The sequence below is a fragment of the Ovis aries genome, chromosome 1, assembly GCF_016772045.2.
Source record: "Ovis aries strain OAR_USU_Benz2616 breed Rambouillet chromosome 1, ARS-UI_Ramb_v3.0, whole genome shotgun sequence".
NCBI classification, from domain to species: domain Eukaryota; kingdom Metazoa; phylum Chordata; class Mammalia; order Artiodactyla; family Bovidae; genus Ovis; species Ovis aries.
Window position 1 is genome coordinate 196099716 of NC_056054.1, and position 26315 is coordinate 196126030.

Sequence of the window (26315 nt, forward strand, 5' to 3'; positions counted from 1 at the left end):
AAGTAAAAAAGTCCATGTGCTTTATTTATTCCTTTTATAAATAATGCATTTCATACCCCGTCCCTCCTAAAATAAAATACCTGTAACCAACCCTCCTAAACATGACTTCTGTCTGCACTGTAGCTAGAGAAACCTTTTCTTGGGTATGAATAACCATGTACAAATTTATAACAGGAATGTATACTATCACCATGTTCTGAGTTTGAGAGCTGCCTTAATTCTTCACATTTGCTGGATTTCAGTACAAATGTGGAAAAGACAACCAAAAATGTTAGAATTAAATTCAGTTGTGTACAACACAAAACCCATGTTCAGAGCAGCTTAATTAAACAAAGTGTTATTGTCTCACAAGCCAAATGTACAAACCTGCTGTCTAGGACTGGTTCTATGGCTCTGCAATTGTTAGGGACCAGCCCCTTTCCCTTCACAGCTTCACCTTCCATCCTGTGTTTAGAAGATAGGCAGTGTTAATAAGGGGTTGCAAGAGCATCTATTCAGACAGATAGATGGACTTGATATTTAAACCCATCACCATGTACATTGCACGTCAACCTGTACTTACCCTCCCCTGGAATTTTAGACAACAGCGCAGGCTTCACCATTCCTAGTTTTGCCCTTTCAAAGCATTGTTCACACCACAGAAAAGTAGCTTCCCCAGATTTAAATTGTCTTGATGGTGACCTCCCCCTTTAGCTTCAAATATAGAAGCCAAATACTCTCTGACAAAGAACTAGAGACAATCTCCTCCTCTTCTCCTCCTTCCTCCTTCAAAGAGCTCATTGCTCAGCTCCTGCAGGTGGTTGGATATTCAGAATTGAATTTCTTCCTCCTGAAAAGAGTGTGAGTGCTTTCTAAGAGTTAAGGTTCAAGAACTTAATTCTTGAGTGAGAAATATATTTCTAAAGTGAAATTAGTAAATATCAGTTAAAAGCCACTGCTATAGAAATACTAAATTTGAACTCAAAGAACATTTACCAGTTTCTACCAATGTATTTTCTAGTGGGGAGATAAGACTAACACAACATGTGCATACCTTTACTCACACATCTTTAGGACAGTTACAGTTATTCATTCTGCCTGTTAGAACCATTGCTTTAAACTAATAGAATCTGAATAAAGTTCCAGTAGTATAATGTAGATCATATTTTCCCAAGCATTAGTATCAGAACCACCTGTAGTGGTTTTAAAAGTACCAATTCTTAGGTCAAATCTCCCAAGTATTCAGATTTTATTGTCTAAGTAATTTTGATGGCAACTAGGTTTGAGATTTGGTGTTCTAAACTGACCTTGGTGTTTCTATGCTTACTTTGACCCTATCTGGCCATAAGAATTATTTAAATATATTCAAATTATTATGATCTATATATTTTAAAAGTCTAATCTGTTATGGCATCCGGTCCCATCACTTCATGGCAAATGGGAGAGAAAGTGGAAGCAGTGACAGATTTTATTTTCTTAGGCACCAAAATAACTGCAGATAGTAGCTGCAGCCATGAAGTTAAAGGATGTTTGCTCCTTGAAAGGAAGGCTATGACAAACCTAGACAGCTTATTAAAAAGCAGAGACATCACTTTGCCAACAAAGGTCTGTAGAGTCAAAGCTATGGTTTTTCCAGTAGTCATGTATGGATGTAAGAGTTTGACTGTAAAGAAGGCTGAGTGCGAAAGAATTGATGTTTTCAAATTGTAGTGCTAGAGAAGACTCTTGAGAGTCCTTTGGACTGCAAAGAGGTCAAATCAGTAAATCTTCAGGGAAATCAACCTGAATATTCATTGGAAGGACTGATACTGAAGCTGAAGCTCCAATACTTTGGGCACCTGATGCAAAGAGCCAACTCATTGGAAAAGACCCTGATGCTGGGGAAGATTGAAGGAAAAAGGAGAAAGGGGTGGCAGAAGATGAGATGGTTGGATGGCATCACCAACTCAATTTGAGCAAATTCTTTGACATAATGGGATCACAAAGAGTTGGACACAACTTAGAAACTAAACCACAACAAATCTAATATAGAGTAAATTCTCATTCTGACACCGTGGAATTAAATGTATTAAACATTTTACATGCTTAGCTTTCCTACTGCTCTTAGGATGGTTGTACATTAGTGCTAGGTTAAATTACTAAATGGACTTAATAGAGGTAATACCAAATATTATGCCAAATTGATCACTAAGAAATTAACTTGATAGTAATCAATTAGACTTCAGGCTATACTACAAAGCTACAGTCATTAAGACAGTATGGTACTGGCACAAAGACAGAAATATAGATCAGTGGAACAAAATCTAAACCCCAGAGATAAATCCACTCATCTATGGATACCTTATCTTTTACAAAGCAGGCAAGAATATACAATGGATTAAAGACAATCTCTTTAACAAGTGGTGCTGGGTAAACAGGTCAGCCACTTGTAAAAGAATTAAACTAGAACACTTTCTAACACCATACATAAAAATAAACTCAAAATGGTTTAAAGATCTAAACATAAGACCAGAAACTATAAAACTCCTAGAGGAAAACCTAGGCAAAACACTCTACAACATAAATCACAGCAGGATCCCCTATGACCCACCTTCCAGAGTAATGGAAATAAAAGCAAAAATAAACAAATGGGACCTAATTAAACTTAAAAGCTTTTGCACAACGAGGGAAACTATAAGCAAGTTAAAAAGACAGCCTTCAGAATGGGAGAAAATAATAGCAAACAAGGCAACTGACAAAAGAATCTCAAAAATATACAAGCAACTCCTGCAGCTCAATTCCAGAAAAATAAACGACCTAATCAAAAAATGGGCCAAAGAACTAAACAGACATTTCTCCAAAGAAGATGGCTAATAAACACATGAAAAGATGTTCACATCACTCATTATCAGAGAAATGCAAATCAAAACCACAATGAGGTACCATCTCACACTGATGAGAATGGCTGCTATCCAAAAGTCTACAAGCAATAAATGCTGGAGAGGGTGTGGAGAAAAGGGAACCCTCTTACACTGTTGGTGGAAATGCAAACTAGTACAGCCACTATGGAGAACAGTGTGGAGATTCCTTAAAAACTGGAAATAGAACTGCCTTATGACCCAGCAGTCCCACTGCTGGGCATGCACACTGAGGAAACCAGAATTCAAAGAGACACGTGTACCCCAATGTTCATCGCAGCACTGTTTATAATAGCCAGGACATGGAAGCAACCTAGATATCCATCAGCAGACGAATGGATAAGAAAACTGTAGTACATATACACAATGGAATATTACTCAGCCATTTAAAAGAATACATTTGAATCAGCTCTAATGAGGTGGATGAAACTGGAGCCTATTATACAGAGTGAAGTTACCTCGAAAGGAAAACACCAATACAATATACTAACGCATATATATGGAATTTAGAAAGATGGTAGCGATAACCCTACATGAGAGACAGCAAAAGAGACACAGATGTATAGAACAGTCTTTTGGACTCTGTGGGAGAGGGAGAGGGTGGAATGATCTGAGAGAATAGCATTGAAACGTGTATTACCATATGTGAAACAGATCGCCAACCAGGTCGGTGCTGAGACAGGTGCTCAGGGCCAGAGCACTGGGCTGACCCAGAGGAATGGGATGGGGAGGCAGGTGGGAGGGGGGTTCAGGATGGGGGACACATGTACACTCATGGCTGATTCATGTCGATGTATGGCAAAACCACTACAATATTGTAAAGTAATTAGCCTCCAATTAAGATAAATAAATTTAAAATTTAGAAGAAAATAGACTTTGCCGCTAATAAATCCAGATAAATGTCTTAAAAAAATCTTACCAATGATTTACTAATTTTGAGAAAATAATTTATTACTTCAAAGTAAGTTATCTCTGGAAATGCAGTTGATTATAAATTCCATCTATTTCACTGAAATAGTATGAAGATTAGACACTAAGAAGTTTGGATTTCTCAAATCTGTCGGATCAATGCAAAGTGCCTTTTCCATTTTCCTTGGAAATTGGACATTGTGTTACTGTGTTAGGTACTGGAGAAAGGCTGTCAGGCATGGTATTGAACAAAGTATTAGAGACAATGAAAATTGAATTTGGAGGGAAAATAATCTATTTAAAAACTATGTACTAAGACACCAAAGAAGTGAATAAATCAGGAGTCATGACTTTGTAAAGCTACTTGAGAAGATGACTAATGGCAAATTATTTGATGTTTTTATATCATTTAACTTGAAAGAAAACTAGATGACTTGTTTTTTCCAAAATTGTCTTTTGGCCCCAACAATACTAAAAGACAAAAAACAGAGATGTAGTAAAAATGTAGCTTTTATGCTCCTGATTGTTTTCATTACAGAAAATATAACAGCAGCCTCTCTCTCTCTCTCTTTCCATCTTTTGAGTGTGGGATCTCTGCCAGCCTGTGACAACTTATTCCCCCAAACCACTGTAACTCATTCAATGCAGCTATTTTTCTGGCTTTGAATTTAATCTTCAATAAAGCCCTCCTACTCTCCGTGACACATTCTTCTTCCATCTCTCTCTCTCTCTCTCTCTCTCTCTCTCTCTCTCTCTCTCTCTCTCTCTCTCTCTCTCTCTCTCATGCACACAAACACTGCTTCTGATCTCTTTCTAAATGAAGGTACAGATCTTTTTGTTCATGATGTCTCCCAACTCTTCGTAATAAATATTTACAGCACACTGGGTGCATCCCTTTGGCGATGCATTGCTTCTGAACCAGCACTTAACGTTCTTCTACAGTTCCAAAGGGATTCTCTGTGACATTAATTAAGGTGTGAAATTGCTTCCTGTTAATTGCCCACACTCTTCCATGATCTGCTATTAAGACAATTAAGTTTCTTTAATGGTACATTAACTAACAGAGCAATCTAACCTTTCCACTTCTTGGAAATTACAGAGTGCCAAGGAAAATTTGATTAAATTGGTAGTAATAAAAAGATTAGTCATATTTCATTCCTCTTTGATGGAAACTGATATAACATGAGGGTTCTTTATCAAGTGTCATTTATGAGTTTTATTAGAAATTGGAATTATCTTGCCTCCATTTGGAAAACAGACTCCGTCAGCAACAATTACAGTTGCCTTCCTCTCAAGTTTCTCAACTCTTCAGTCCAGAGAAATGCTGACTCTCGAAGATTTATACCTAGTTCTTCCATAATTATCAAAACTTTCAACTTTTTAATGATTTATAAGAATCCAGCAGTAATATAAAAGTAATAGTCAGTAGCAGTTGTACTATATACTATGTGCAAAATTACTATTTGCTAAGTACAAATTTCAAAGCATTCGAAAGATTTTTTGTTATTTTCAACGTTCTTCCTAACAAGAGTATCATTTGCTAGTCAGTGACACTTTGGGAGGAAACATTAAGATTAAGAATATTATCCCAATTTTAAACATCAGGAAACTGAGTTTAAGAGCAGTTACATAGCTCACCCAGGTCCAAATAGCTGCTGCTGCTGCTGCTGCTGCTGCTGCTGCTGCTGCTAAGTCGCTTCAGTCGTGTCTGACTCTGTGCAACCCCATAGATGGCAGCCCAGCAGGCTCCCCTGTCCCTGGGATTCTCCAGGCAAGAACGCTGGAGTGGGCTGCTATTTCCTTCTCCAACACATGAAAGTGAAAAGTGAAAGTGAAGTCGCTCAGTTGTGTCTGACCCTTAGTGACCCCATGGACTGCAGCCTACCAGGCTCCTCCGTCCATGGGAGTTTCCAGGCAAGAGTACTGGAGTGGGGTGCCATTTCCTTCTCTGGGTGCATATAACTAGAAAGAGGCAAAACTGAGCCACCAGGGAAGTCAAGATTAGAGTTGTTATCTCTACCTAATACTGGTAGAGCATCCAGCAAGCTGTTGAAAGAGGACTGACCATACATTCAACAGTGACTTCACAGGATTGATTTCAGAGGAGTTGTGGGAATGTCTAATTGGAGTTGATAGAAGTTATAACAAGAGTTAAAGGAAAGAAGAAAGTAATATTAAATGACACTTCTGAGGAGTCTTGTTATAAAAGGAAAATAGAGAAATGAAGCCCAAGGTGGAGAGAAACATGGTGGCTATGTGTTGGGGTTTGTTTGTTTAAAGCTATTTAGCATATTTATACTGATGGGGGAGAAGGGGAAATTGGTATTATAGGAGAGAGGGTCACTGAGTAATACTGACCAGAGGGGATGGGATCAAGTACACAAGTGGCAAAGTTAGGTCTAGATTTAAATAGAAACAGGAAGAGTTCAAGCATTTTTAACAAGCAGGAAGCCAGGATATGCACAAGCAGATGTGTGCAGGTTGGTATAACTTTTCTGGTGGAAATATGAACGCTTTCTCTTCTGCATGTATTTTCTAAGTGAATTCAGAGTGTCGTTACTGACAAAAAGGAAGGAAAGAGGGAGAGATAAATGGAGAAGGAGAAAAAGAGAAAGGAAAAGGAAAGAAAGCAAGCCTATTTCCTGAGTCTAAGGAGGGTATGAGGCAGTTTTCAGAGTTTGAGGAGGAAGGAGAGATATGGAATAGTCACTTAGGAAGACTGGGAGAGGGGATTGGCTAGAGAAATGGAGGAGGATTCCACGAAGTTCTGAGCACCCCCATGAGGTTTGGGGTCAAGATTTTTTTTTAATATTTATTTGGCTACACTGGGTCTTAGTTGCAGCATGCGGGATCTTTAGCTGTGGCACGTGGGACTTTTAAGTTACATGCAGGATCTAGTTCCCTGACCAGGGATTGAACCCCAGCCCCCTACACTGGAAGCATGGAGTCTTAGCCCTTAGACCACCAGAGAAGTCCCTGGGATCAAGATTTTGACTGAGACCAAGCAACTAAGTTTTTCCTCTAAACTCATTAAGCTGTTTGACTATAAGCTTAGAGCAGGAACTCTGGAGCTAATCACACATGAATTTGAAGCTGATTCTGTTTATGTCAGTGAATGACTTTAAACAAACTACCTTTTCTGCTCTTCAGTTTCCTTAATTGAGAAAGGGATCAATTAAACTGTCTGTTAAGGTCATGTAAAATAATCTTACTGTATGTAAAGTGCAGATACCCAGTAAGTGCTCAATTAATATTAGCTTAGACTCAGCAGTAAGGAATCCCCCTGCCCATACAGAAGACACAGGAGATGCAGGTTCTGCCCCTAGGTCAGGAAGATCCCTTGGAGGAGGAAATGTCAACCCACTCCAGTCTTCTTGCCTGGGAAATCCCATGGGCAAGAAGAGCCTGGTAGGCTATAGTCCCCATGATCACAAAGAGTCAGACATGACTTACTGACTAAAACAACAAATGGTTAAGAAGACAGCAGTTTCTTAGAGGAATACTCCTTGGATGGTACCTGGAACCTGACTTATTATAGTTTGATTTATAAATAACAGCAACCCCTGGGATTTCAGTTTTAAGAAAGACATTATTTTAGTTTGTTTTTTAAGAGAAATGTATGATAACTAAGATAAAATCAACTATTGAATGTTAAGTGTTTCAAACAGGAAATCTGAGCTATTATAATGGCAAGGGACACCTGCTGATTCTGATAACTACATTCACAGCAAAGGTACAAGTGAAAGAATCTAATAGAGAAATACTAAGTGGAAAGTCAATCCTGGAAAGACCCATACCTAACCTCACAAAGAGAGGATGATATATGTGTTATATGTGATATACGTTTGGTCTTTTTTCTTTTCTAATGGCACAATCTTGCATTTAAAAATAAAGCAAAATTTAAATAGAACAAATACCATATGTTGACATAAGGTTGGTAGCCTATGGTCTTGTTATGACCAAGTGTAGAATTTTAGTTGATAACAGGACTGCAGGACTTTCTATAGACGTATGGCCACGATCTCTCAGGAAGCTGTGAAAATGACAGCCTTCGCTACACCAAGTCACTTAGTTATGGGTGTCAATCATGCAAGTGTGTCCTCTTCACATTGAAGGGGTGAACTAAGGATTCCTGATGGGTGCCATGTCTTACAACAATATGTAACGTGAGTTATTTTATTAGAAACCCTCACTTGTCCCTGTGTCTGCAAATAAGGAAGAGTATTCTCTCATGAAATCTCTGCCTCATTTTTATGCCGAAACCTGGGATAAACCCTTCTGCTCCAATGTACTATAAATCAAGAAAAGTCAAAACATGAATCAAATGAAACTTTCAGAAGAAGAGGAGGAAGAGCAAGAGTGGGGGAGGGAGAAGGGAAAGAAGAAGAAGAAATCTAAACATATATGAGAAAAGAGGAAAAATAGAAAACTGATTTGAAGAAAGAGTTCTAAAGAGCCATACAGAAAGACTTCCCTTTTCAAAGCATTATCTCCTTTTACCATTTATCCAAAACTAGGGCTTGCCTGGTGGCTCAGCAGTAAATCTGCCTGCCAGTGCAGGAGACGTGGGTTCAATCCCTGGGTCAGGAAGATCCCCTGGAGAAGGAAATGGCAACCCACTCCAGTATTCTTGCCTGGGAAATTTAAGGCTACAGTCCATGGGGTCACAAATAATTGGGTATGGCTTAGCAACTAAAACAAAAGCAATGACATTATGATATCACATGTGTTAGAGGAACCATAATACTTATCTCAGAAACATTATGTGGGGTGAAAAAAGAGCAAGTATATTTTATCATACTTAAAAAAGAGCAAGAAATATGTCAAGACAACCCAGAAGAGCCATGTGATAGAGAAGTAACATTGTTAATCAGGCAGGTATTATATTAGGATACTAAGCATTCTTGAAATTTGGATATTGAAACTTATAAAAATAATATGAAGTTAAATTGCTAAGTAACACCAAAGAAGTCAATTCTGTACCAACAAATGGCCATTAAATCATGCCCACTAAAAATAAAGCCTGTATCACAAATGAAGACCATAGGATTCTGAATGATACATGATAAGATAGTAACATCCCAAGTTTCCCATAGCAGTTGTTAAATCTAAGGTAGCACTGAGTCTGAGTTTCTGTGAAACAGATTTGTGGAGCTGGGAGGACAAGAAAGATAGTAAGTTAGATTTTTTGTTTTATTCACTTTATTCTCAATTTAGAAATATCAAAATAACTGGAATATCAAACTTTGCTCTCATAGCTGTAGTGGATAGAATAGATAAAGCAAAGCACTTTGGAAGAAAATATTCAAAGTCAGATTTTTAAAAATTCTAATGCCTACACTAATAAATATGTTTTATAATGAAATAAAATCTTATTGTAATAGAAAGTGATGGAAAAGTCCTTTGAACTACTGCAAATTAAAATCAGGAATCAATTATTGGGAAGAAAAAACTTGACTTACATGGGACAGGAGAATTTGAGAAGCACAGTTTAGGAGCTGTAGAATTTATGTAACTGTTGAAGATTAGCATCTAGATGGTTCCTTAGAAATGTTTCTTAAAGGTTTTTCACAGTTGCTTAGTAATAGATAATTGGAAATTAATACCAGAACTTAAAATTCTAGTACCAATAGCTATAAAAAGCTGTGATTAATTTTTAGTGTACAGTCAAATATATGGGATTCTTATATGTGGAACTAGTAATTCTTGATTTATCAAGAATTGATTTACTATTTGTTCTTCTGATGCTCCCCACAAAACAAAAGGATAGCCCTTATCAGTATGTTAGGTTAACCAAGAGAGCCCCACCTTTCAATAACAGTCAAAATTATGGAACTTAAAATATATTAGATTTCAAGTATAGTCATCATTCAGTATTTGCGGTTCATTCCAGGAATCCCTGCTGATACTGAAATCTGCAGATGTTCAAGTCCCTTATATGAAATAGCATAGTATTTGCATATATATACTACACACATACTCCTGGATACTTTAAATCGTCTCTAGATCATTTATAGTACCTAATGCAATGTAGGGCTTCCCTGGGTAGCTCAGATGGTAAAGCATCTGCCTGCAATGCGGGAGACCCAGGTTCAATCCCTGGGTTTGGAAGATCCCCTGGAGAAGGAAATGGCAACCCACTCCTGGACTCTTGCCTGGAAAATCCCACGGACTCAGGAGCCTGGTAGGCTACAGTCCATGGGGTTGCAAAATGTCAGACACAACTGAGCGACTTCACTTTACTTCATTTCAATGCAATGTAAACACTGTGTAAATGGTTGTTGCTGCTGCTAAGTCGTTTCAGTTGTGTCCGACTCTGTGCGACCCCATAGATGGCTAGATCAGGACAAATTCAAGTTTCGCTTTTTGGAACTTTCTGGAATTTCTAATTGAGTATTTTCCAATCCTTAGTTGATTCTGAGGATGTAGAACCCCCTGGATACAGATAGCCAACTATATATATTAGATACGCAGCTGGTCTCACACGTAATACTACCTCAGCTAGATTTGTTCCTGAGAAAATAAGATGGTGTTTGCAAGGCATCAGAACAACTCATAAAAGTTTGAAATGTTGCCATCCGTTTCTTTTTTTTTTTTCCTTTTGCTTTTCATTTATTTATTTATTTATTTTTTAATTTTAAAATCTTTAATTCTTACATGCATTCCCAAACATTCTTATGGAATCTATGCCATAAGAGTCAATTTGACTGATTCTTCTTAACTATCCTGCCTGGCTGTATTCATGTCATGTAAACATAGTTGGACATTTTTATAGATAAAGAGATTGAATAGATTTTTCCCTATACACTCATATACTTGATGGGCATATTATTAGCTGTTTGTTCACTATCAAATTCAGGTGGATATGTACCAAAATCCAGGCTTAAATCCTCTCTCCTGGACTTCAGAAGGTCTTACTCTAGTTGGCTCGGTCACTCTCGTCCCTCATCACCTCAGTTTTATCTCATGCTTCAGCAGTCACTGTTTCTCTTAGACAACCTGCACTTCATCCCTTCATTCTTTTTGTTTGTTTGTTTGTTTAAATTTTTGGCTGCACTGGGCCTTCGTTGCTGTGTGCAGGCTTTCTCTAGCTGCGGTGAGTGGGGGCTCCTCTCTAGTTGCAGCAAGCAGGCTTCTCACTGTGGTGCTTTCTCTTGTGGAGCATGGGCTCTAGAGCACTGGTTCCATAGTTGTCATGCACTGGCTTAGTTACCCTTTGGTGTGTGGAATCTTCCCAGACCAGGGATCGAACTCGTGTACCCTGCATTGGCAGGCAGATTCTTAACCACTGGCAGTCCCATCCCTTCATTCTTACTTATTAGCCCATCCACTTCTCTAAACCCTTTGCCTTCTTCAAGGCTAAATCAACATTAAAGAGCTGTTTTAGATATCATTCCCATTCAGCTCTGCTGTGGCCCTTTCCTCTCTGTGATCTGTGTGCATGTCTATGCTCTCTTTCTTGGCCTTGAACTCCTTGAGGGCAGGAATCAGATCATTTCTTGCAGTTGCCACAGAATCTAGCAGAGCACCTGGTACGAAGCAGTTTGTTTCTGCTCATAGAATGAATGAACAAGTTAATACTGAAACAAATTCTTCTTTGGATATCAGTCAGCAAAAGAGTAATTGGAATTTGAGGAGAGGAAAGAAGAAAATACTATAATGGAATCCAAGTGATGCAATATTAGTAAAGCCAAATTGAAAGGGTCAGTAAATGCTTTGTGAACCAGGTCATTCCATCAAAGAAATCCAATATACTCTGTCTCTTCTAAGTGTGTGCATGGAGGTCAGGTCAGGAAGTTTTCTCAATTCCCCTCCCCATCATATAGTAATTGGTAGCTTTGAGATTAATCCTTCATGTGTACTAAGTCATGCCCAGCTCTTTGCGAGCCTATGGACTGTAGTCTGCCAGGCTCCACTGTCCATGGAATTTCCCAGGCAAGAATACTAGAGTGGGTTGCCATTTCCTACTCCAGGGGATCTTCCCAACCCAGGGATCAAACCCCACATCCCCTACATTGGCAGGTGGATTCTTTACCTCTGAGCCACCTGGGAAGCTCTTGACATTAATCAAGATACTTCTTTTCCAGAGAAGAGCAAACTCTTCTAAGAGAGCATTGTGTAATAGAAATATAATATGAGCTAAGTATTCTATTAATTTAAGATTTTCTGGTAGTCATATTTTAAAAATAAAAAATAAACATGAAATGGATTTTAATAATGTACTCAATCTAGTATATTCAGATATTATCATTTCAATATGTAAGTAATATAAAGCATTACCACTGAGATGTAATTTTTAGTGTGGTCTTTAAAATTCAGGGTGCAGCATGCTTGGGGCTGGTGCATGGGGATGACCCAGAGAGATGTTGTGGGGAGGGAGGTGGGAGGGGGGGGTCATGTTTGGGAACACATGTAAGAATTAAAGATTTTAAAATTAAAAAAATAAAAATAAAAAAATAAAACACTCATTAAAAAAATAAAATAAAATAAAATAAAATTCAGTGTTTATTTTATCCCTCTTGCACTTCTGAATTAGGAGTAGCCACATTTTTAGTGATCAGTGACCACATAGGCAAAATGGATACTGTATTAGATAGCGAAGGCCTAGGATGTTTTCATCAGATTTCCCTATCTTCTCACCAGCCCTTTATCCTTCAGTTCAGTTCAGTTCAGTCACTCAGTCATGTCCGACTCTTTGCAACCCCATGAATCACAGCACGCAAGGTCTCCCTATCCATCACCAACTCCCAGAGTTCACCCAAACTCATGTGCATCAAGTCGGTGGTGCCATCCAGCCATCTCATCCTCTGTTGTCCCCTTCTCCTCCTGCCCCCAATCCCTCCCAGCATCAGGGTCTTTTCCAATGATTCAACTCTTTGCATGAGGTGGCCAAAGTATTGGAGTTTCAGCCTCAGCATCAGTCCTTCCAATGAACACCCAGGACTGATCTCCTTTAGGATGCACTGGTTGCATCTCCTTGCAGTCCAAGGGACTCTCAAGAGTCTTCTCCAACACCACAGTTCAAAAGCATCAGTTCTTCATGTTTGGGAATGCATGTAAGAATTAAAGATTTTAAAATTTAAAAAATAAAAAACTAAAAAAAAAACAAAAAAAACAAAACAAACAAACAAAAAAAAACAAAAGCATCAGTTCTTCGGCACTCAGCTTTCTTCCCAGTCCTATATCCTTAGTGTATCTCAATTCTTTTTTTCTTAGCACAGTTCTAAGACTGATACTGTTGACTATTGGGGAATTGTTGGTTCTTCCCATACCAATAGGACATATCTGATTTTAATAGTCACTTCTTTGTTTACAGCTTACATGTAAGGTGTTTGTTTCTATGTGTGTGACTTTTGAAAATTATGTATAATTCTTAAGTATGTTGTGCAAATATACACAACATGAAATTTGCCATTTTAACCAGTTTAAGAGTACATTTCAGTGCCATTGAGTACATTTCTGTGTTTTGCAGCCATCACCACCATCCGTCCCTAAAATTTTTTCTTCTTCCCCAACTGAAACGCTGTACCCATTAAGTATTTACTTGCATGCTCCCTTCCCTCAGCCCCTGGAAACCACCATTCTATGTTCTGACTTTATTAGTATGACTACTCTAGATATCCCACATAAGTAAAATCATAAGATGTTTCCTTTTATGCCTAGCTTAGGCTTCCCCAGTGGCTTATTATTTCATTTTGTCTTTAGGTCCTCAAGGTTCATGCACGCTTGTGTTAGGATTTGCTTCCTTTCTAAGTTGAACACTATTTTATTGTATGCATATACCACCTTTTGTGTATCTGTTCATTGGTTCAACCCACCAAAGGTGCTTTCACCTTTGCTCTATCGCAAGTAATGCTTTTATGAACATGGCTGTGTAAATACTATTCATACCCTTGCTTTTATTTCTCTTGGGTATATATCCACAAGGGACATATCTGGATCACATGGTAATTCTATGCTTGATTTTTTGAGCAAATCATTGTCTAGTTTTTCACAGTGGCTGTCCATTTTAAATTCCTTCCATCAGTGTACAGTGGTTCCAGTTCCTCCACCTACTTGCCAATACTCGTTACCTATTTATTTTAAATAGGCATCCTGAATTTGTTTTCATTTCCATTTTTTAATGACATTAGGAATATTTGGTAGAAATGAGGCCAGGTTGGATCTAGATTAATATATGGAAATAACTTTAAAATTGTCTGGTATAAGACAATTATTTGCACCACTTATTTGACTAATTGTTTCTGTGCTTTTATTAAGAAATTTTGATTAAGACTTTGAAATCCTACACTCTCATTTGGCTCTGCTACTATTCACCATCTGATTTTAGGGAAGTCACTTCGTTTCTTTTATATTTAAAAAATGAGGAGAGGAATTTCTCACCTACTTTATTCACCTGGTTATCATATTTAGTTGGTCAGTTTAAAATGGCTTTGAATTTCCACCTGGGCAGGTTTTGGCACTCCGCAGCAAGATCCAGGAAAATCTTCACAATCAAATGCCAGTTTGGGTTCTATATGAGAATCTCATCCCTCTGTGGTCATTCAGACTGAGAAGTCAGTTAATCCCAGTTAGGGTTAAATGCAAAATTCTGTCTGTTGTTGCAGTTCATTTAAAGACAGTTTGACTATGAAAATAAATAAATGGCTTTGAAGACTCTGAAATAATAGATTTATTGAAGGGATTAATCCCGGGCTACAGTCTATGTGGTCACAAAGAGTTAGATCTGACTTGTTGTTCAGTCACCAAGTTGTGTCTGACTCTGCATCCCATGGACTGCAGCACACCAGGCTTCCTTATCCCTCACCATCTCCCAGAGTTTGCCCAAATTCACGTCCATTGAATTGGTGATGGCTTCCAACTATCTCATCATTGTCGCCCTCTTCTTCTGCCTTCAATCTTTCCCACATCAGGGTCTTTTCCACTGAGTCAGCTCTTCGCATCAGGTGGCCAAAAGTATTGGAGCTTTAACTTCAGCATCAGTCACGGTTGATTTCCTTTAAGATTGACTAGTTTGATCTCCTTGCTTTCCAAGGGACTTTCAAGAGTCTTCTCCAGTACCACAGTTTGAAAGCGTCAGTTCTTCAGCACTCTGCTTTCTTCACTGTCCAGCTCTCACATTTGTACATGACTACTGGAAAGACAATAGCCTTGACTATGTGGACATTAGTCTTGTCAGCAAAGTGATGTCTTTGCTTTTTAACACACTGTCTGGGTTTGTCATAGCTTTCCTGCCAAGAAGCAATCATCTTCTAATACCATGGCTACAGTCACCATCTGCAGTGATCCCAAGAAGAGGAAATCTGTCACTGCTTCCAGCTTTCCCCCTTCTATTTGCCACAAAGTGATGGGATTGGATGCTGAGATCTTAGTTTTTTCTTAATACTGAGTTTTAAACCAGCTTTTTTACTCTCTTCCTTCACCCTCATCAAGAGGCTCTTTAGTTTCTCTTTGCTCTCTGCCATTAGAGTGGTATCACCTACATATCTGAGGTTGTTGATATTTCTCCCAGCAATCTAGGTTCCAGCTTTTAACTCACCCAGCCAGCATTTGGCATGATATGCTCTGCATATAAGTTAAATAAACAGGGTGACAATAAACAGCCTATTGTACTCCTTTCTCAATCCTGAACCAGCCAGTTGTTCCTTACAGGGTTCTAACTGTTGCTTCTTGACCCACATACAGGTTTCTCAGGAGACAAGTAAGATGGTCTGGTATTCCCATCTCTTTTAAGAGTTTTGCACGGTTTGTTATGATCCACACAGTCAAAGGCTTTAGTGTAGTCAATGAAACAGAGGTAGATGTTTTTCTGGAATTCCCTTGCTTTCTCTGTGATCCAGCAAATATTGGCAACTTGATCTCTGATTCCTCTGCCTTTTCTAAACCCAGCGTGAACATCTGGAAGTTCTCTTCATGTAATCCTGAAGCCTAGCTTGGAGGATTTTGAGCATAACCATACTAGCATGAGAGATGAATGTAATTGTCTGGTGGTTTGAACATTCTTTAGTACTGCCTTTCTTGGGAATTGGGATGAGGATTGACCTTTACCAGTCTTGTGGTCGCTGCTGAGCTTTCCAAATTTGCGTATTTGATAGCATCATCTTTTAAGATTTTAAATAGCCCTGCTGGAATTTCATAACCTGAATATGGACTGGTAAATCAGTCTGAAAGTATTTTTAAAAATCTTTTAAAATATATGTATTTTTGGCATGCAAATTTTAGAGATTATCATTGTGATTATTGTGTACATTACAGTAATTTTGGTTTATATTTTGGACGTATAATGCACTTTATAGTACAGTTATGCTTTGTTTTCTTCTTGTATTCTGTGTCATCATTTTATTATGTACCTTTCAGACAGAATAGCACAGCTATGGAGTGTTGATACAACTATCAAAGGAAGTTATATTGGGAGAAGTGTTTTGTCGTTTCTTTCTTGGCTTTCTAATTAGATCATATTCTTTTAATTACCTTTTAATTCTAAAATTTGATTGAGATTTATACCCTTGTTTGGCATCTGAGAGCCTGAAAGTAACAATGAAAATTGAAGCCCAAGAAATTAACATAAATTTATTTGTTTTGTTACTCTTAATTTTCCAGCTAGTTTGAACAGTTTTTTTCAAACCTGGAATTTTACTACTTCATTTAATGGAAAAATAGGAAAATTTGTGATTGAATTGTCCTTTAAAAAGAGCAAGCTGCACACTTTGCTATGACACTGGTGACTTTTACTGTTTCAGAAACATTGAAAAAGTTTAGATGCCAGCTTGGAAAACTCTGGGGACTTGTTACTTGGATGGCCAGCAGGATTACATTATTAGTAAAGTTATCTGCAATGATAATTATAACGGCAACCTTTTGTGTTATCACAACTTAGGTATTTTATGTGTAAGTGGGAAATAGCAAAAAAAGATATAAGTTAAAAACAAATGTCTTGGGTAGAGTGTATGACAGAGGGAAACTTTAAAAAGAAATTACAACACTAAGAAATTCAAGCACAAAAATTATAAAATATATTATTTAATGGAAATTAAGAGTAATATTCTTTGTGTCTCTAAACTGAAGTTTAGAAATTTGCATGCCAAAAATCTATTGTTTATAATTTATTAGATTTTTTTTTCATTCTTTGAGACTGATTTAGCAGTCCATAGTTAGCAGTCCATAGTCTTTGTGACCCCATGGACTATAGGCTCCTCTGTCCATGGAATTTTCTGGGCAGGAAATACTGGAGTGGATTCCCATTTCCTTCTCCAGGATCTTTCTGACCCAGGGATCAATTGCGTCTCCTGCATTAGCTGTGCTGTGCTTAGTCACTCAGTTGTGTCCGACTCTTTGTGACCCTATGGACTGTACCCCACCAGGCTCCTTTGTCCATGGGAATTCTCTAGGCAAGAATACTGCAGTGGGTTGCCATGCCCTCCTCCAGGGGATCTTCCCAACCCAGGGATCAAACCCATGTCTCCCGCATTACAGGAGGATTCTTTACCATCTGAGCCACCAGGAAAGCATTAGTAGGTGGATACTTTACCACTCCCACCACCTGGGAAGCCCCAGGTCAGGTTTGGGGATTTTCAAAGCTGATTAGGTGACAGAGTAGGGAAAAACTGCTTTATGGCATCATATAAATTGCTTTCCAGTCCAATCACTTCATTACATCTTCTGGGTTCCCATGTGCACTAACCAGTTATAAACACATGGTTATATATTTTGCGCACATAGACATATTATTTAGTTTGGGGGATTTTGACACTTTCCCAAAACAGAAATATATGCAAGAGACATTAGGCTTGAAGAATTTCAAGAGTTTAACAGAATCTTATGCAAGGATCTTCTGCCTTTAGTAAAAGAAAAGCAGACCCTTGAATTACCTACTAGTACTATCTGAAAATTATAGGATCTATTCTTTCTAAACTAATTTCCTATGTACACTTTGCTAGTGAGGCCAAAGGTAGTTAGTCCTTTGAGGATATTGGAGGGGTCATTCAGTACAAATATTTTAAAATCTCATTCTAAAATCCATATAATACTTATATATGATATACTGAATCAACATGCTTTTATATATATTTTATACTAACCACAGTGTGGTTCAGATTTTGCTAGCGTCAGCATCACCTGGGCACTTACTAAAAATGCAGAATCTAAGCCCACTATAGATCTTCTGAATCAGAATTTGCATTTTAATAATACCCCTGTGTGATTCAAATACACCTGAACATTTAAGAAGCCCTCCTACTGAGATGTTGCAAGAAACCTATCTCCTCATTACTGAACTAGTCTGAGGAGAAACTTACTTGTCTCTTAACTCTCTTAATTTAGTTTTGGATTTAGAATGTATCTTCAGTAAAAACTGTTTATCACTGTGTTCTCTGAAATCTTTTATTCAGAATTTTCATGAGGAGATCAGCTTCTTCATTTTTCTTATACATCTTTAGATGCTTACTAGGTGTCCAACCGGACAGAGCTAGAAAGTGGCTGAGTGTGGAAGTGGACCAGACAGTGTGTCTCCCAGATTGGTGCTCTTAGCCACCATACGACATCTTTTTATTCATGGCCATGCTCAGGTTTCTAGTCCCAGGGCAGAGCCTATAGGAAGAAGCAGTTTGATTGGAAATAACATTCAGATTGCCAAGGTATTGTAGTGATTATTCAACAGATAGGGGTATGCAATTGTTTATTCCTAAGTCAAGGATGAAACTATCTCTTGATATTTAAGTAAATATTTCATATGCTCATATACAGTCACATTTGTCTCACGACAGTAAAATGAATCTGTTTTAATGTACTCAATATGCTGATAGATGCTATCTTACAAGAGTAACTGTGAATTGAAAAACATTGTTCTTTCTATGCAGTAATCTAGCAAGAGCTGTGATAATTCACAGATGACTGAGCTTTAGAGCCAGACAAAACAATGGAAGATAAAAAGAACTGTTTATATAGATGCAAACTGAAACCTCAAGGTTGCATAATTGCATTTCCTATTGATCAATAACTAAGAAGCCATAGACTGTTCATTACCTTAGGTGAGGGAAATATGAAGAAATTGGAAAAACTGCATTGTTTTTTTTTCTTCTCTGCTCTCTCTCCTATTATCATTTCTTGTATAGGATACCCTGAAACTTGGCACTAAAATTTCAGTTGATATAACAGTATCATATTTCTTGTAGTAAGGTAAAGATTAAAAGATCACATAAATAAGAGTTTTTTTTTTTTTCTCTACCGGAACTAGATTGCGGACTAAAGTCTGAAAAACAAGATATGTCTTTCCTCCCTTTAAATGTTATACTCCCGATGTCTCCTCTCACTCTAGATAAAAATCCTGTTACATAGGTTAGTAGACAGCAAAAACTTATTAAGCCTTATCTATAAGGCAACAGAAACCACTTATATGTCTGCAGCTCAGGAAGACTTAAAAGGGTGTGACTGATGGAACTAGAAAAAATTGTGTATCCATTAAATATTTTAAGTTAAGACTGGTTTTCATGGTAGGAAAAAGAGCTAGTGATGAGAATGAACACTAATAAATTCAAATCTGAGATGTTTATTGAGGCTGAATTTGATGTCCACTATTGTTGTGAGTAATTAATGTGATTTTTGCCTTCCAGTGTGTATGTACCGAGAGCCATCACTACATGAAATTGGAGAAAAACAAGGGCGTTCAAGGAAAAGTTCTGGAACACCGACCATGAATGGAGGCAAAGTTGTGAATCAAGAGTCAACATAGCTGAGAACTCTTCCCTTCGTCCCTCTTTCATCCCTTCCCTTTCTCCCCCTGCCCTTTACCCACTTCCTTCCAATAAATCCACCCAAGGAGAGGAAAATAAAATGACAACCCAGGACCTAGTGGCTAAGATTCTGCACTCAAAATCTTCCTTTGTGTAGGACAAGAAAATTGAACCAAAGCTTGCCTGTTGCAATGTGGTAGAAAACGCACATGCACAAAGATTAGCACACCTAAAAGCAGAGGAAAAAATAAACCAAGACTCCACAAGCATTAAAACAAACTGTGCTGTTATTAATAGAGGACTAATTGTAATGAAGACATAAATATAATAAAGATGAAATAAAGTTATTACCTTAAAGAAAAGGGTTTTGGAGAATTGTACTTACAAATCGATGTAATATCCTAAATGGCTTAAACTCTGGATAATGCTGTGATGTGTGTTTTGAATTTGTATTTTCTTTGGGCATTTGGAATTGACACAAAATTGCAGCCTGTTTCCAGGATTTTTTTCCCCATAATATTGAACATGTATGAAGTACAGATTCTAGTGCCTATAAGGTATATAGCCAGGAATAATTTAACATCAAGAAAAATTTTATTTTAAAATTTTATTCCTGAAATCAATATTTAAGATTGTTTTATGCAAAGGATTGTCATAGGTTGAATTTAGTGCTATTAGCTGATTTCATTCCTTCCTAATAAGAGTTTCAGATTCTCCTAGAAGAATATCACATTTTTTTAAAAAGTATTAATTCAGAAGCTCAATTTTTTTTTTCCTTTAATCACTTAGAAAAAAATTTCTTGTTTTAAGATTGAAGTAACTTTTAGGAAATTCTTTGTTGTTGCCATGCCTTGGCAGTGATATGTAACTTATGTGGTTTTACCATTTGATCTGATTTTTTGTTTGTTTGTTTTATTTTGTTGACACCTTTAAGAGTATAGGTAAATGTCTAGCTGTCTTAGAAGAGAGTTTTATACCATTTCTTGCAGCGGAAAAGAAAGAAAAGGTGTTTTACATAAGGAAATAAATCCTAAGAAGTTGGTGCAAGCAAGCTATATCAATATTTGCCTTTGTACCTTACTAAGTTTTCTGTATGTAGCATTTTCCAAATTTCACCAAGGAATCGGGAGGCATGGCTGTGAAATTCTTAACTTACTATCTTATGAAGCCAGTAAATTGTTGGTTGCTAGATAGCCTCATTTATAAATCTAATTGAAAACAAGTCTGTCTCCTAGAACACAGAAGGAAATTGTTATACCCTGGATTTTCAAGGGGCATTGAGAAATAATACTGAATTAACAGCCATGGTTCCAACAGAAGCTCCTGTTGTGGCTCACACAACAGGGTTGTGTGAGTAACTTAAAGTAATAATAATAAAAAAGAAGTGTAAGACTAGCCAAATGCATATTTAGCAATACTGAAATGTTAGAGAAGAAATGAATACAATTGCCTTGGAAAAAAATAGATCTTCTTGGTCCTACAAATCAGGAATGGTGTAGAGACATCCAAATCAAAACAAAACAAAACAGAATGTTAAGAAATATATGCAGATTTATGGATGTTATCAATGAGAAGACTTAGCATGTTACTTCTCCTATAGCTCTTCCGTCCAGCATGTACTGTTCCAAATACTCCCTAAAATATACACTTTGCAGAAACTCTAGGCCCTCACTTTAATGACCTTATCATTGGTTGCTGTATTCTTTCAAAGTCACTGTAATTTCCCTCACTCCACACAGTCATTAGTGGTCGGTGTCCTTCACCAAGTATTCTATTTCTCTTATCAGGAGGTAAGCAGAAAATGAAATGAAGGAATTCGTGTAATCAGTTGCAAAGAATAAAAGTTATGCATCTCGGCAAGGATTTTGAACACACATCTGCAAGGGATATTTGTTTAATCAAATATTTGGAAAGTAAGAAATAAAGGCATTTAAATTAAAGAAAAGAATGTTATTCTTCTAGGAAAAGAATGCCCTTGTAAAAAAGAAATACAACTCTAGTTCTATTTTTCCTTGTCACTCTTGATTCCACTTGATTATAAACGCACCTGTCACTTCCAGGACCAATCAAATTACAAGCACAAAGCCTTTTTTTTTTTTTTTTTTTTTGAAAAAATAAAAAGGAAGCTTCTACAAAATGGCTCCCAGGCTCATTTAGCATAAAATGACTTGAGCTTTTTGGTCATACACACATCCACACATATACACACATCACAAGCTCACAAGTGACACGGTTGACAGTTTCACAAAGTGTTCTCAATTATACTGATGATTTCATGATAGAGTATATCTTATCTAGTTCAATATTATGGAAAATATGATAGAGATATGAATCTCCAGCAAAGTTCTTCCCCTTGTTTACAATGGCTGTTTATCATTTCACATCTAGATGCTCGTCTTCCCCCCTTTCTGAAAGCCCCGAAGACAGTTCTAACTATCCAGTTTGTATTTTGTGTTTCTCCATATCATTTAAGCAAATGTTCACCATCGTGAAACATTTGGAAATTAGCTTTGTTAAGTTATATTTAATTTCAGAAAATAAATTGTTGAAAACCTGAAGTTCTTTAACAGATTAACCTGACAAAAGCTGTGGTTTAGAGCACAGGGTGAACTTTTGCCTAACTGCTGCTTATTTTTTACATAAAACCTTTAATAGAAGAATTCAGTATTCACTATCTAGGTTTTTAAAATATTACCAAATATATACATATTATTATTCTATTCCCTCCAAAAATATGAGCCATTTTAAATGGTTTGCTTTTCAGGTTTATGCAAAATATCTTGATTTTCATCATCCAAATTCTGGGTCTCAATTCACCCATTACTTGTTCTCCTATAAGTATACTTGTTTTTTTTTCCTTAAATGCATTGGGATAGTCTCAGGAAAATTATGACTTTCAGTAAAGCTTTGTAATTGACTATGTAAGTATAAGGTAAAATGTGCTTTTCCCAAGAGTCCTTATTGTATTGATAACATGTTTCAAAATCAGTGGGCTTAAGAATGAAAATGAAACTTTTGAGAATCTCACAAAGTCGTTTTCTGGCCAATATACCTTACTAATGATTAAGCTAGAAGTCTGAGCTATAGAAACAAAATGGTGCTGAAGTTCCCTTGGCTAACTCAGAGATTTTATGCTTCAGAAAACTGGAGGACAGCAGGTCAACTTATCCTTGATCATGGTAATAGTTTGAGTTTTGAATTTTGCATATGAATTTCATAGCACATTTTCAGTCATTATGGATTAGCACAATAAAAAGACATTAATTTGACACAAATAATGATGCTTTATGGGCCTCATTCTAATCCAGATAGCTGTTAGAAAAATTCTTATACTGAAGAAAATGACAATGCGGTTGATAGGTATTCTATGTAGATGAGTGGTTCTGGTACCACTACAAGAGATGAGAGTATGAAGACAAAAGTAAAGGATGGAGAATCTTACTGTGAGTTGAAAAGTTTGGCAGTCCTAATTTGGGACCAATAATTTTCTGGTGGAGAAGCATGACTACATCAACAGTAATTTTTTTTTTCAACATGAACCCAGAAATAGCAAATCTATTATTTCACCTTCAAGGCTTCGTCTCTAAGGTCACACTCCAAGAAGGTTTTCCATGATGTTGCTCAATTTCATCTGCACCAGGTGAAACACACTCCAGAATAAAAATCCCCTGCTTATTTTAATATCATAAAAGGCTGAGATTATTTCTGTCATAAACTTGTAAATAGCATTTTATAAATCAAAATCACCTTCAAAACAGTGAATTGTTTTACAAATATATATGTGTATATATACACACGCTTCTGAAATAAGGATATATTCCATAGAGTTTTATTTGATTTGTGTTCTTTCATTGTAGGTAATTATAGATAAAGAGGTTTGAATGCAAAACTTTATATATATATATACATATATATGTGTATATTTCTAAGTATAAGTTGCCACTTTATAATAAAAAAGAAACAGGTGGGAACAATAATGAAAGCACACACTCCTTCAGAATGTCAGTAATTCTGAATCCCTTCTTTGATGCAGAAATAGCTATTTTTTATTTCTAAAAAGGGATTTTGAAGAATTGTACTTCCTGACAGATTCCCTGGTAAGTCATAAAATTTATAGTTGAGGGCAAGAAAAAAATACGTGCTAAATGCAGATATTCATTTTTCTGGAATTTTCCTGGAACCCAGGTTAAAAATCAACATTCAAAATCTAAATTAAGTGAAAGTAACTAATGTTCACAAATGATATATTGAGCTTAAGTAACAGAAGCAAAAATATATTTAACACTATGATAATAAATTTAAAATAATGTCATAGTAGAAACTGCATCATTAGACATTTTATTAGTTGGAAAGAATGAGTGGATGTTTTTTGTCTTTGCTCTAAGCACAACCTAAAGACTGTGGCATTAATTTTTTCTTCAAGCTGTTCAAAAGTCCAAAATATACTCCCATGAATAGAGCGGGTTTTAGGCTCCATTAAATGTTAACATCTTAAGAAATTATTGAGACTGAAATGTTTAATAAATGCATTGTATGAGAAACCAAACAAATTAATGTTTTGTTTTTACATTAAACACAGATTACTCAAATCATTGGTTTTTTGAGATCGAATTTGTAAAATGTTTATACATCACAACCTTCCTGAAGTAAAAAGCAATTAAAATCTTGAGTATGCATGCAGAGAAAATACTTGCACATTTTTTTCTAACATTTATTTGGGAAATCTCTTTCCTTTTAAAATGTATCCTATAATATGTCACTGAAAAAGTGCTGTGTCTTATGAAAAAAATCAAAACTGGATTTATGGATGGAAAATGAATCAAAATTGTTATTGAACACTGTGGTTAAAAGTAGAAATAACCTAAGTTTGAAGCTACTTGTGGTAAACCTAACATTTTCTTTAGAATTAAGAACTAGAGCACATCCATTTAGAGCATATTCATTTATTCATAATTTAATAACTAGATCCTTAGTTGAGTTTAGGGATCATAAACTAAATTATGGTCTAAAAAAATCCAAAAAGGCAGACATAAATAATGTAATACCCAAATGTAAGTACAATAGTTATTAAGATTTTATGTACAATTGATGTTGCAACAATCTAGCCTAGATGAAAGACATGGGTTGAAAAGGGGATAGATACAGAGTAATGAAAGACACCGAAGGGCCCCACCAACAGAGGAAATAATTTGAAAAAAAGTTACAGAGAAACAAAAAACACAACTTATCTCGGAAATCCTTGTGAATGAAACAAAGAATGAATGTTCAGAGAGATGTGGGGGGACTGAGTTGAAAGAAGTAAGAATTAAAAGTTTTTCAATGTTTCATTACTGTACTCTTTGGATCTGTTAGGACAATTCTGCTTGCTCACAGCAGAAGGCCCAAACCACACTAGTCCTTTGTCTAGAGATCACAACATCATTACCACAAATGCTGAATTTGTCTGTAGTTCTCTTAACTCTGCCACTCCATGTTTAATAACTTCCTTCTTTGAGTTCAGAGATAAAGAATTTGGTAAAGAACCTGCCTGCAATGCAGGACACCCAGGTTCCACCCCTGGATCAGGAATAACCCCTGGAGAAGGGAATGGCTACCCACTCCAGTATTCTTGCCTGGAGAATTCCATGGACAGAGGAGCCTGGTAGGCTACAGTCCATGGGATCATAAAGAGTTACACATGACTGAGCGACTAACACACACACAGAGTTCAGAATTCTTTATACAGGTTGCAAGATACGAAATATTTATATCACCTATTCTCTCACAATTCCCCAGGAAACATCTCCCCGAATCTGACTGGCTCAGTTTAAGCCGTGGGTCCCCATACAATAAGCCACTGTGGCGTGGAATTTGAGACATGTTGACTAGTTTAAATCAACCAGAGCCTTTTTCTAGACTTTTAGGTTGGATGTACTTGTCCAAAGATACAGGTCTGCATAGATGAGGGGTGACTACTTGAATGAAATTCAGAGTCCATTTAGCAAGAAGTTGTGGAAATGTATGCTATGTAGCAAACTTTCCATTATCTGTTAATGAATGTATATCCTATCACAGCTCATTGGCTATTCTAAAAACTGGCAGAGAAATGCAAGTACTAATGAATTAACGCTGCAGCCATAAACCATAAGGAAGACAAAGGCAACTGAAGCTTCAGTTCCCAAAACATTATTAAATGTCTGCTATGCAAAAGGCACTGTGTGGGTCACTGAGGAAGATATAAAAGAGCTGCAATTTTAGATTATGAGACTGACATGCTGCCTACTGCCTGAAGAAGGCAGACAAGAGCTGCAGTTTTAAAGAAAAGTGGCCCATTTGACAACTCAGTTTACCTGGTACTGGCTTCCCCAGTGGCTCGGCTAGTAAAGAATTCCTGCCAATGCAGGAGGCATAAGAGCCACAGTTTCGATCCTTAGGTTGGGAAGATCCCCTGGAGGAGGGCATGGCAACCAACTCCAGTATTCTTGCTCAGAGAATCCCATGGACAGAAGAGCCTCATAAGATACAGTCCATGGGGTCGCAAAGAGTCGGACATGACTGAGTGTATGTGTGCATGCATACACACACACACACACACACACACACACACACACACACACACACACACACACTATACCTGGTATGTCCAATGCTTTTAGATGACTGCCAGAGGACTAGAAAAAGCAGTTTGGCTATTGTAAACCAGAGGTCTATATCATATCTGCTTTTCTGTTCCTGTAAAAACACTGTTTGGATGAGGCCATTAAAAACTTCATCTTAAAATATCTCTCAATACTCAGTCTAGGTCATAAATTCAGGACTATTT

The 26315-nt window shown here is 37.0% G+C and overlaps 1 protein-coding gene across 1 annotated transcript in view; it reads left to right on the plus strand.

Moving 5' to 3' along the window:
• Positions 1–19512, plus strand: part of FGF12 (fibroblast growth factor 12) — a gene marked incomplete at its 5' end in the record, with an annotated part of 240271 nt that extends 220759 nt beyond the window's left edge. The window contains 1 exon segment of the mRNA NM_001162565.1: positions 19394–19512. Coding sequence (NP_001156037.1) covers positions 19394–19512 — 119 coding nt within the window.
• Between the last annotated feature and the right edge of the window lie 6803 nt (positions 19513–26315).